Source organism: Notamacropus eugenii, chromosome 3 (assembly GCF_028372415.1).
Source record: "Notamacropus eugenii isolate mMacEug1 chromosome 3, mMacEug1.pri_v2, whole genome shotgun sequence".
Classification (NCBI taxonomy): Eukaryota; Metazoa; Chordata; class Mammalia; order Diprotodontia; family Macropodidae; genus Notamacropus; species Notamacropus eugenii.
Genome location: NC_092874.1, coordinates 75284888 through 75297932, shown reverse-complemented (window position 1 = coordinate 75297932; position 13045 = coordinate 75284888). Strand labels below are relative to the sequence as shown.

At 32.6% G+C, this 13045-nt stretch overlaps 1 protein-coding gene across 20 annotated transcripts in view; it reads right to left on the bottom strand.

Annotated features, from left to right (window-relative positions):
* CREM (cAMP responsive element modulator) overlaps positions 1-13045 on the bottom strand; it is a 70023-nt gene that overhangs the window by 20608 nt on the left and 36370 nt on the right. For 14 of the 20 annotated variants that reach the window (XM_072652009.1, XM_072652007.1, XM_072652006.1 and 11 more), the window contains 2 exons: positions 10288-10385; positions 9990-10132 (listed from right to left, as the gene is read on the bottom strand). The exons of the other annotated variants lie outside the window; for them this stretch is intronic. In XM_072652009.1, the coding sequence (XP_072508110.1) occupies positions 9990-10132; positions 10288-10385 (241 nt within the window). The remainder of the gene's footprint in view (positions 1-9989; positions 10133-10287; positions 10386-13045) is intronic. 20 annotated transcript variants of the gene reach the window in all.

Here is a 13045-nt window from a genome sequence, read left to right as displayed (position 1 = left end):
AATGACTACTAGGGGCTCCCTTACAGCTTTAAGATCTTCTAATTTCACTGAGGCACTTTTAATTGCAGAAAACCAATTTTTTTTTTATTAAGTGTATCTCCTAGTAGAAACTGTCAAATTTTTGTTCTGAATGTCCCCGCTACTGAGCAATAAATCTGTGCTTTGTTCCATTTGAGTCATCATAAAAGGAAGACAAAACTTTAATTCTCTCAAATAGGATTTTAAAGAGTACTATAGGATATATAACTCTCTTATAAATCTTCAAATATTTCAAAGACAGGCTCTAAACAGTTTTATCCCTCCTATGTCTAATAGGAGAATGTAATATTTTTGTACAGAATATTAGTCTTCTTAAAAATACTAGGGTTTATAGTCACATTTTTAGTAATATCCTAATGTTAAAAAGATAAAACAGTATCAGCTATCACCAAATAAAAATACATTTTTGACATTATTTTTGCAAGGGTCATGGGAGCAATAGAATTAAAAGCTATGTTTTAGGGCTAAGATATGGGCTTAAGTATAATAAAGCATCTGTTTTGGGGGGGAGAGAAGTCCTTTAATTAAAAACCTATGATAGTCAACTACATTTTATAATGAATTTATATTTATAAAATAAAATGCTAGGAAAATAATATAACAACAAATACATAAAATTCAATATAAGTACAATAATGTAACAATGCTATTTAAAACAATACCTTCGGCACAGTTGGGGGTCAATTTCAACTCTTCATTCTTAGTAGAAGGTAAGTAAATGACCTTTTAGAGATTCATATACTGGGGTTGGGGGTAGGGATACAATTCCAAATAAACAGATAAATTTTTCAACCAAAATTCTGTAGAATCTGGTAACTGCAGAATGTCACGTAAAAGTTTTGGGAAAAGTTTCCTAAATTTTAGGATGCCACTGAGCCTAATTTAGATAACAAAACAAGAGGAGCTAAAGAAATTCTTATAAAACAATATATTTAGCATGGAAGATGAATTAAACATTCATCTTAGGAGAGGAGGTTCAGTGTTGAATTGGAACATTATAAAAATCCGATTAACCAGAATACTTGGGAAATGTACTTGTACATTTGTTCAATGAATTTTCATATTATGTCTTTTTGTTTCAATCCTTATTGAAAATCATTCCAAAACACTTTAGTCCACTTTTTCTACCTTTGTAAGTAGACTATACTGGATATTCTTTGATGATTTAGTACCGTATAGTACTTCATGATCATCACTCTGAACATCGCTTCTCAGTGAAAAAGACTACAGAAGGGAAGGGGCAAGGTTGGCCTAAATGTGTACTGACCCCAGAATATAAACAGAAGTTGATCTTCCCTCTAAATTCTTGACAAGAGTTCGTTTTGTGATTTCCCCTTCTTCTCAAAGTGTAATGTCAAAAAGTACTGGATGATCAAGGTTCACCAACACAAACACTAAATATACTCTTCTATAATTCAAATTCTGACTTTCTACATGACATCTGGGCTTAAGTGAGATACATTCAAATTTAACAATGAACAGATTCAATTTTTTTTAGAAACCAGACTAGCATAAAGACTTGAAAAGTACAAATGGTTTAATTCTTTTCTTAAAAAATTATCATTTTTGGAATTAGCATTTCATATATGCACGATAAAAATGTTATATTTGCCAAAGATATAAAAAACAAGCAATCAATAGTAAGCAACATGGAAGCTCTACACTGCTCACAAATAGCAGAAAAAAAGTTTTTATATGAATACAAATATAGAAAATGATAAGTAATATACTAATATTAAAATATTTGAAATTTGACGGGTTTAACACATCATGGGGACAATCAATTAATACAGACTGTAAACAATTCAAATGAGTTCCAACATCTCAAAAACACAATGTAAGTAAAACTATACTATATACTTTATCTTTTAGAGCACTTAGGTCTTTATATCTTTTTCCTGAGATTACTACTAAGGTTATGACTTCTTCAAAACTCCTATATTATGATAACAAACTTCCAATTAAACTGCCATTCTCTGTGCTAGTAAATGCTACCAACAAGCTTGAAAATAAATAACATATATCTCCCTCCATTTTTTCATGGTCTCATTTATTCCCAATGATTATTAAATCAATACTTCCCTGGTACTCTACCTCCAAGAAGAAAAGTTATCAAGAATTAGTTTCTTAGGATTTTTTTTCTTTCATTTACCTGTCAAATCCCTCTATTACAAACAGACATTAAGGATGGCTAAACAGTATTATTTCATTTATTGGATGCATTTACATATTTTTATATGGCATAAAGAAGAAACTATATATCCTCTCTATGAAGGTTTATAACTTAACTTTTAATATTCCAAGCAAACTTTCCAAACACCCAACCTGTGATTTCAATGACCTGCCTTCCCATTTACTCCAACTTCTTTTGCAAGACAGCCCCTATTGCATGACAACTACCAAATACTGTAAAAGTACAAAAACTTTCAACAACTGATGTATGATCTACAATGAAGTAGATTTACTCTCCCAGTTTGAGAGAAAGGTAAAGAACTAGAAGGATGAATGCCACAATACTACAAAGTGGTACTTAACAGTAAATAAAAATATGACCATGCCATTAGCATGCAATTCAGAAAGTAAAGAAAATTCAACATATAGAAGATATGGTGAATAATTATTAAGCTAATGAAAGGAAGGCATGATAATATAAAGACAGTGTCTGAACAACCATAATATTTCTCCCCAGATTCAATATTAAATATCCTCCTCAAGGAGCCTGTAGCTCAAGACACTCTAATATAAATTCTTCGATGATATGTTTACAGTGATACTCCTTTAACCAATAAGCTAAAGACTGTATTCATTTTAGTATCAACAAGTCCTAAGAAGGTCTGAAATTTTAGCTTTTATTGGAAAATACATCTGTATTTTTTTTCAAATGTCTAAGAAAGCTGGGAAATAATAATGTGTTGACTTTTCAATATTATGAAAAAATTTATTGGGCAAATCATGCAAGGAGAGCACTGCCTGTTAATAGGAACAGAAAAAGGCTAATAACAAATTCACATACCATAAGTATTATCAACACTTCTAATGTATTAGCAGAACACTTGCATAAGCAAAGTTCTATTTTAATTAACGGCCAGTAATGACTACGAGTAAATAAAAATTAATGTGTTTTCCACTTCACATTCATAAAAAGGCCTAGTCAGTGTTTTCCTAAAATACTTGTAATAAAGGCATAAGACTTGAGCTCAACAACATGACTTTTGCAGTAGCAGTTTAAATAAAAGTATAATTCATTATTTTAATAACTGCTTCTCTCCATAGCAAAAATGAATAGTCATTTTACATGAGTTCTCTAATTTTAGGAATTAGAGACTCCTATTAAAAATATACTCATATTCTTTAATTTCCAAACTATTTTGTCCCATTTAATAATTATGAAGTAGTAGAGAAAAGAGTGGTTGATTTAAAATGCACTATAAAAACCCAAACCTTACTGTATTATCAAATCTAACTAAAATTTCTAAAGTATGTGAAACTGTGACTGCCATAAAATCTCAATGTGCCACTGCCACAAGCATTCTTCTCCAAAGTACTGTTATATATCATAGATCACAAAAGTTTTAAACTGGAAAGGACTCTTTTTAAAATGAGAAAACAAATTTCCAGAGGTTATGTGATAACCAAAAAAAAAAATTTCCACAACTGGTGAAGTATTAAAATTTAGATCTTTCTTGACTCTCCTTATTAACTGCTATTTCTTCCTTCATCATGGTACTATCTAACAACATTAGTGATAATAGAAATCTTTAAAAACTAGAAAAGTACTAGAAAGATCATCATGTACAAACACTTCGACTTTGAAGCCTGGAAATAAAATAACTTGCCTTTAAAGATGAGAGTAGAAGCCAGATCTCTTAATTCCAAATGCAGTAATATTCTTTCTACAATCTGATGCTGTTTTTAACAGCCTTGGATACAGAATTTTGCCAAAAAATGTTTTCAAAAACTAAAAGCCCAATGGTTCTCCTTTTCCCAAATGCTTATCTGTCGTCTCAAAGAACTCCACAGGTCAGAAAAGAATGTTACAGAAGGGTATTTAAGCTATTTCTGGAATATCTCTAAAATACTGGGGAGTGCAAAGCCAGGGTGATAGCTATCTATACATATCTCATGCACAAATAATTAATATTCACTTTTTTTTCACCTTGGAGTACGAGCACATTTGTAGAGTACACAAGAATATTTTAAAGCATCAACCCTCTGGCCCCACAGCCCCACCCTACAGCTATTCTCACCATCCCCTACACTTAGGAGTCAAAGGAAAATAACATTAACATCACTACATCTGAAGAAAAGTTAGTGGCTTTTCTAAACCCAGTAACCCTCAGTTCACTATAGCTGAACCTGAACTTCTTGACCCCTCCCAATTACATCTATATCTTTACCTTTTCATTCTCTATAGGTGATCACAGAATGACGACAAAATGGAGATCTATGTGATCAATATATTAATGTCACTGTATCTTGATGGGGGGTGGGGTGGGGCAGGGAGGAGGCAGCTAGGTGGTACAGTGGATACTGTGCCAGGCCTGGAGTCAGGAAGACTCATCTTCCTGAGTTCAAATCTGGCCTCGGACACTTACTAGATGTATCATCCTGGCCAAGTGACTTAACCCTGTTTGCCTCAGTTTCTCACTTGTAAAAATGAGCTGGAGAAGGAAATAGCAAATTTCTCCAATGTCTTTGCCAAGAGAACCCCAAATGGGGGAGTGGGAGGTGGGGTCACAGAGTCAGACAACTGAAATGACAGAACAACAAAAATCTCTGCAAGGTAGGACACAGTTATCTGTATAACACTTAACACTTGGGTAAGATAGCATGGTGTAATGGAAAAATCAATGATGAGGAGTCAGAAGACATGAGTCTGATACTTACTACTATTATTACCTTAGGTAAATCAGATGACCTAGAGGAACCTCAGTGTTCTCTCACAGAGGACAGAACTATCAACAATTCTACCTAGGTTTATGTCTTGTAGAACCTACCAAGTGCAACTGGCTCTTAATATATGCTTTTGATGACAATGAACTAAATAGAACTTCCCCAAAAATCATATCCTAAAAGCTAGTCTTCTAGAGGAAAAGGCAATTTCCATAACCCCAAACAGTTCAAATATACTCAGCAATTACCTAGACATACTCTGTGAAAAATGAAAAGCATTATAATGTATAACCAACAACATATGAAGATAAAGGTAAGAGTAAGTAAAAGAGAGGGCCTGTGGTAAGAAGGATGGTGGGGGGGGGAAGCTTGTAACATCATAGGATCTGGAGCTGAAATGGATGTGAGACCTCACCTAGACCTCTCCTACTCTCCCTACCAAAGAGGTCCATGGATAGATTTCAGGAGGGTAGAATATGTATTTGGAACAGGAAAAACTATATCACACTTTTATTTTCACTAACTCGTAAAAGAAAATTTAGCATTTCCTCCAATTCTGAATTTAAAAAGAAAAATGAGGTCCATGATACTAAGAAAGGTAAGAATCCTCACTTCATGGACAAGTAAACAAGGTCTACAGAATGTAAGTTACTTGACTACACTTCACACAGGTAATAGCAGAACTATAATATAAACCCAATAAGGAGCCAACCTGAGAAGATTATTGGTTTGTCCTATGAATTACTTGAAGTGACTTGGTCAAATATAGGTTGGATCTTAACCATGCAGACATACTGACCACTATTTCTGTCATCATTCACTTCTATATTCCATCTCCTGTTACCTTAGAATCTTTTTCCCTCTCTCCCTTCTAATATCCAATCAGTTACCAAGTCCAGGCAGTTCTGACACAGAGACACACCTAACATTCATAATATATATCATTCTTAAAGTCACCCTAACTATACAGGTTGTGATAAAACAGGTAACAGACAACAACAATGTATCTTCATTGAGAAAATGTTAATATATTTGACAAGAACAGCAGATTCTCACAACAAATCCTCAGTTTTAAATTTCCACAGTAAAACATGGAACAAAAGAAGAGCTATGGAACAACGTGCCTTAAAAAATACAACAGCCAAAGGGTGGTTAAAGAAAAAAGGGAAGCAAGTATCACACAGGTCACATTTATATAAATGTGGGTAAATTTGGGATAATTAGGTAGTGCATTTACCCATGATTTGTCCAAGGTCACAAAATTCAGTACTAGTTCCATAACAAAGCTACCGCATGGGAATAAAGAGTAGATTCAGTAGGAAGAGTCACAAAAAGGAATATGTGTAGAATGTATCAGATTGTTCCTGATAAAAATATTTTTTTACAATGTATATTAAAGCATCTGTTCTATATCTCTGAAAATATACTCTATGTATGATTCTAAAATCAAAGGCACAAAACACCAGAGTAACTGTAGTAAATGTAACTATGCTCATTTAATAATAATAGTAGACATTTTATATAGTACTTCAGGTTTAAAAGCTCTTTCATTCATCTCTTATCTCAGTTGAATTGAAACTTGGACTCCATTAGTATAAGCCAAATTCCTTCTATGAAGAACAGACTCAGCAGACTTGTGACTCTCTCAACAATTCTAAATCTTATCAATCCCTCTTGCCAGTCTGCAAGTCATTTTTTATAGACTGATTCACTTACTTCTGAAACCTAAGTTCACAAAGGTTGAAATAATAAAATCAGAGAGTAGCAAAATTTCCAACACAACAGGAGGAAGCAGATTTGAAGGCAAGAAAAATAATCAGAAAATATATTTGGAGTAGGGAATAACTGATATTATGGAATCTGGAGATAGGAAAATAGGAAGTCTATATTATCAAGTAAAAAGATCTTATATTTGATAGGAAAATTCATTCTTTAAGTAATTTTTATATGGTAGGTGACTTTATCAATATTACGCTAAATTAACATTGTTTCCATTACTGTATTTTTGGGAGAAATTCTCACTTAATGTAATAAAAATTTTAAATTATTTATTTTTCTTCACAGATTTTCTTCATAGATTTCTTCACGGAATGTGAAATATCTCATTCAATAACGAACATATTTATATTTCTAGGACTAAAATAGAGACCATGTAATGTAGGAATGAAGGAATGTAATTCCTTCAAATGGTTTCTCCTGAGATAAAACAGCTCCACTTGTACAAAAATGGCAACTGTCATACAACAAAATCATCAATGAGACTATGGTGAAATACATGAAGATTTACTGAATTCAGATCATGTGCATATGGCATTGAATCTCTTCCTATTTTTCTCTTTTCCCCCCTAACACTGAGAACTATTCTAACTCAATGTTCATTTTTTTTTTCCAATAGGGTAAATGTCATAAAAGTACAGCAAACCTATAGCAAACAACTAACTTTCAGATTCTATTCACAGAACCTCTGTTTATATGTAAGTGCAACATTCCAATATATGTTGATGACTATCATCTATTTGCAATATATTAATAAAAGATCTAATGTCTTCAATTTTTATTAGTACTTTTTCCTTTTTTATAATTAATCAACCCTTCAAATACCAATGACAGATTAAGTTCTATTAATTTATAAAAGGAAATAAATGTAATAGGAAGACTGGCAGAAATTAGAGATGAAAATTAGAGAAACCAACAAAAACAACAAGTTTTTGCAACAAAAAGATTCTGAAAAGCCCTCAAGAAGTACATTTAGATAGCTAGTCTTGCTGTTATACTAGAGGCAAATTCCCCCACTTGGCTTCTGTTGAAGTCAAACTAGTAATTAACACCATTTAACCACACATGTATAGACTTGGAAACAAGTGTCACTACCTATAAAGTTATGCTTTAAAGTAAGCATTACAATTAATATAAAAACATATTTATTTTCTAAATAAAAGTAAAATGAGTTTAGAAGCTTTTTTCTGCAGATTATGTTTTACTAACTAGTAACAGTGATTAGTCTAGGGATATGAACTTAGGGAAATACAGTACACCTTTCTCAGGTGTTGAAATAACAAAGGTCAAGTACAATTAAGAGACTGACTCTAAGGAGGATATGGTGTTTAAATGATGAACAATATTACATTAGAGACAAACTAGAAACCATTTCTTCCAATTCTAGCCTACTAGATGGTATTTTCAAATTCAGAAAACTGTAAGATAGTAGATATTTCTTAAAACAAAGAAATTAACATCCACAAAATGTAAAAAAAAGAATTCTTTGGGGCAGGTGGATGGCACAGTGAATAGAGCACCAGCCCTGGAGTCGGGAGGACCTGAGTTCAAATCCAGCCTCAGACACTTGACTCTTACTCTGTGACCTTGGGCAAGTCATCTAACTCCAAATGTCTTGCCTTCCCCCTCCAAAAAAAAATTAAATTAAAATTTTAGCTTTAAAAGCTCTTGTCTATCTTTATAATTGTCTCAAGTGGAAGATATGCTATTACCCTTTCCACTACCTCCAATCCAGTTTAATGCTTGACCACTGGCTGCACAAATTGCTGGATCTAAAATTGCCCCGAAGACATGTCCTTCTTTAGGCAGAAGCAAAACGTGTATGAGACTCAACTGATGCTATTCCTACATTTTAAAAAAATGTCCCATGTTAATAGCAATATTTTTCATTTATATGTTTCCTTCCTGTTTTCCCATAGCACTTTCACACAAATTATCCTTATAACCTTATGATAAAAAACTTTGTTAAGTAGAATAGCAAGCATTATTATATTGACATGAACGCCACTTTTCCCCTAAATCTAGCTTGTATAAAAACTGAGTGCAGTCTATAAACAATTTTATTTTTCTGTGCATACTTCAAAAGCATCTAATTTTAGCAATAAAGTCTATATTTGGTACCAACATAGTAATCTCCCTTAGATTAAGTGATTTGACCAAGGACACAGAGCCAGCTAGTGGCAGAGCTACACTAAACACCAGTTCTTCCAATTCTCATCCAATACTAGTTGTATTTTAAATACACAATATCTGTCACCAAAGGGGCAAAGTACACTGTGTACATGGCTTAGTATAAAACTATCAGCACAAATAGAAAACTAGCCTAAAGCACATTAAACTGACAAAGTCTTTCTAGATCTCAAAGGTGATTTCCAACTTGCCAGGATTAAAGTCTGTGAATACAATAATATGATTTTTCATCCTAGCTGTTCATCAATGTTGGAAGGGCTTTGGAAAGAGGACATTCAAAATTTTGTTCCAGATTTGACCAAGAGAATATTTAAATTTCAAATATACTGCAGTACCTGCAACACAGATCCTCTTTTACAAAAGTATTTACATAGAACACTTGCTCTTTATTGGAGATAACAACTAATGCCTTAATTACAGCAAAGAACATAAATGTTTACAATACATTAACATGTATAAGATAATGTACATATAAATATCTGTTTAATGATTTCACTTAAATTGTATGCCCTATTACTGTGGTTTTAAAAGCTAAATTTTTTTCCCATTCTCATTTTGGCAGAACTACTATATGAATGAACAAAGAGAGGAATGGAAGTGGAAATACACTTATTTTTAAAAACACAAGTATCATCTTTTCATATTAATAAATAGGTATTTTTCATCAAGTTAACAATAGAAAAGTACAGACTTTAGTTCCATTCATTTGCTTTCAACTTTAACATACATTACAATAAAATAACCAGAAACAGTAACAAAGCAAAAATTCTCAGCAGGAGTGAATGAAAATCTGAAAAGAGTAAAAGCTTTGCAGACTTATTACTCAATTTTTTTCTTTTTAACTCTTTTATTTTGATTATTAATAAAAGTGGACTTTTTCAATGTGCAAATGGATTTCAATACAAATCTCATTTTATTTAACATCCATTTTTAAAAATTCTGTAATACATACAGGTGGAATTAATGTGTTAAGAACTAAAATAATGCTAAAAAGCAAAATTACTTTAATTCAGCATAGTATATACTTCTTTAATATAACTACAGAGGTCTTAAAAATAAAGTTATATTATATTGTATCTTAGTATACATACTGTATTGCCCCGTGCTAGTCTGATATATGCTAGTTGGCACTGCCATGGTAGCGATGTTAGGTGGTGTTCCTTCTTCCTCAGATTTTTCTTCTTCAATCTTGGGAACACCAGGCACATCAGATGAAAGTTCATTCAGTATTTTTCTAAAACACAATTTGCAGAGTATAAATGATCACTTTAACTCCTCTAAAACATACTTTTAAGAAATGAAACTAAAAGCTTAAAATGAAGGTTTTGATGGCTAATTAAGCAATAGTAAACAACAATTACATTACAATGGAAATTTTAACAAACTCACCGATATGAAGGTCTTCTTGAAAGGATTTCTCTGCGTTTATGAGAATCAATTACACCCTCTGCTTCTGCAGACTCATCTGTCTCTGCAATTGTTGCTACCTAGAATACAAGAGTTCCTAAACATTCATCATAAAATAAAAGGTCTTCCAATTAATTCATTCAACCAATAAATATTTACTGAAGAATATTATATACGAAACACTACATTATGTATTGCGGTAGACACAAGTAAGTACATATAGTTCAAGCCCTCAGGGAACTTATAATCTAGCTAGAGAAAACATATAAACACAGGAAATACTTCAAACAGATCAGTATATATAATTACATGCCAAATAAAATCACAGAAGATAAGCACTACAGATGTAACTGAAAGCCAAATCACTGCAGATCTGGAATTATCTGGGAAATTCCTACATAGAAGGTGGAGAATTCTGAGTCAAAGAATCAAGAATTCTTACTGTTTGGAAAAATCTTAAATGTCATTTAGTCCTGTTTGTACTTGAACAGAAATCACTTCTACAACATCCTTAGCAAGTGGTCAACCATCCTCCACTTAAAGGTGTCCAGTAAGGAGCAAATAATTCACTTCTGGACAACTTTCATTGTCAGCAAGCTCTCCAGACCCTGAGACTAAATTTGCCTTTGTAACAACTATCCTACCACCTTCTGAACGCAATAAAAATGAATATAATCTCTATTCTACATGAATACCATTCAAATTCATGAAGACAGAATGAGATATAAATTGTTAGACATTATTTAGGTATGGATTTGTTTAGTTTGACTGTACTTAATTTCTGTTAAAAAGGGAAGCATTTTTTCAGAAGGGGAATAATTGTCGGAAGAAATAGGTAGGCCATATGATGAAATTTTAAAAAAAGTCAATATAACAAAGAAGAGAGCAAAAAGAAATCCAGAAGGAAATACAGATAAGCAAGACAGGGTTGGTTAAAAAAGTGTTAAAATTTAATACACTCTCTTTAAAAGCAGCATTTACATGTAATAAAGACCCATATTTCATATACTCTTCTTTTTTTTCTGTTCTCATTAAAAGTATTTATATGTTGATTGTGGAATTCCTAATTTTAAAAAAAGAACATTTAAAAAGAAAATCTTTCAAGGCAACTATCATGGCACCCCTAAGTCTTCTCCTATCCAGGCTAAACAATAGCCAAGTCATTCTTGTGATCTTCATGTGGCATATTCTCCTGCCATCTCATCATCTGGTCACCCTTCTCTGGATATACTCTAACTTGTCAATGTCCTTCTTAACATGTTTAATTTTAAGTGCCACAATAGCTAGATGGGGTCTGACCAGGAAAGAGGACAATAGAGATATTGTTCCCTTGTTGTAGCTCGGTAGAAGATTAAAACTTCTTTGGCTGTCATGCTACTTGCACTGTTTACTCTCAAGTACTAGGAAGGTTTCATAGGATTTAAATAAGTGGAGGAAAAGAAGGGTGGCATTTGCTGTTGGAGGAAATATTATAAAGAAACACAGAGGAAGTAGGTAGGGGTTTTCATGGCATGCTTTAGGGGCAGCAAACAGACCATCTTGGCTAAACAAAGGACTTGTATTATATACCAGTGAAGAAGTTAAGATTGGTAAGAATGAGTGGTATTCAAAGACCTATACAATCTGGCCCTGGCATAAAGACATTATCCTTTTGTAATGACAGTATGGAAGAAAGAAATAAAGGCCAGTGAAACAAAAGACACATAGGGGGAAATATGGAATGACCCAATGTCTCTAATTAGCTGTGTCTTTGAAGAATCATAGTATGTTCTTTACAAAAACATAACTTCTTCATAAAATAAGTTGATGTACATATTCTCTAAGACTCCTTCCAAATGAGATTCCTGTATCAAACTGGGAAGCCTCAAAAACATGGAACATAAAAATTTGATTATCTCTTTTTAAAAAAGAAGAGTAGGTATTGTTTCACTTTTAAGGTCTAATAACATGAAATACAATAAGAAATCCGAAGGAAACCTGGGAAAATTTTAAATTTCCATTTCTTAACATTAACTCTCAATCACTCCCAACTCCATATAAATTACAGGAAACTTGATAGAGGCACCATTTTGATGATAGAATAAGAACATATTAATTGAATTAACTTGAATTCAATTAAGTCATTAAGAAACACCAAGTACACTCAAAGCATTGAGTTAGGTAACAGGAATTCAGAGACAAAAAAGTTACATATGCCCTGCCCTAAAGAGCTTACAATCTACCAACAATCACAGAAATGTGAGTATTTATTAATATACCAATCACAACAGTGAATTCAGTGCGATAACTACAGGCATAATGCACTAAGCCTAATAATGCTGAAACTTGATATGGACAAAAAAATCCCTGATTAACCAAAGTATCAGTCATTTATGCAGGTATGTGCACATGGGTATATAGACTTATAACTTGATAAAGTATTTTAATACAGTCTGACTTTGATGAAAACTTTATTTTCCAGCGGATAGTGTAGTAGCAATAGTACTAGAGTTTCTCAGGATAGCACATGTATGTATGTGTGTATAATTACTCACATATGCATATATACACCCACAGTCATAATGTACTTCCAGAGTCAAACATTCTGCCATGAGAAGGAAGCTCTGATACAATTATTCATGGGTTCCTATCAAGATGAAGTAGTATAATTTACATATATTGCTGAAACTAAGAAATATTCTATATTTCTAACATAATCCATATTTCTCAATGTCTCTATATTGAGAGTGGCTATAACTAT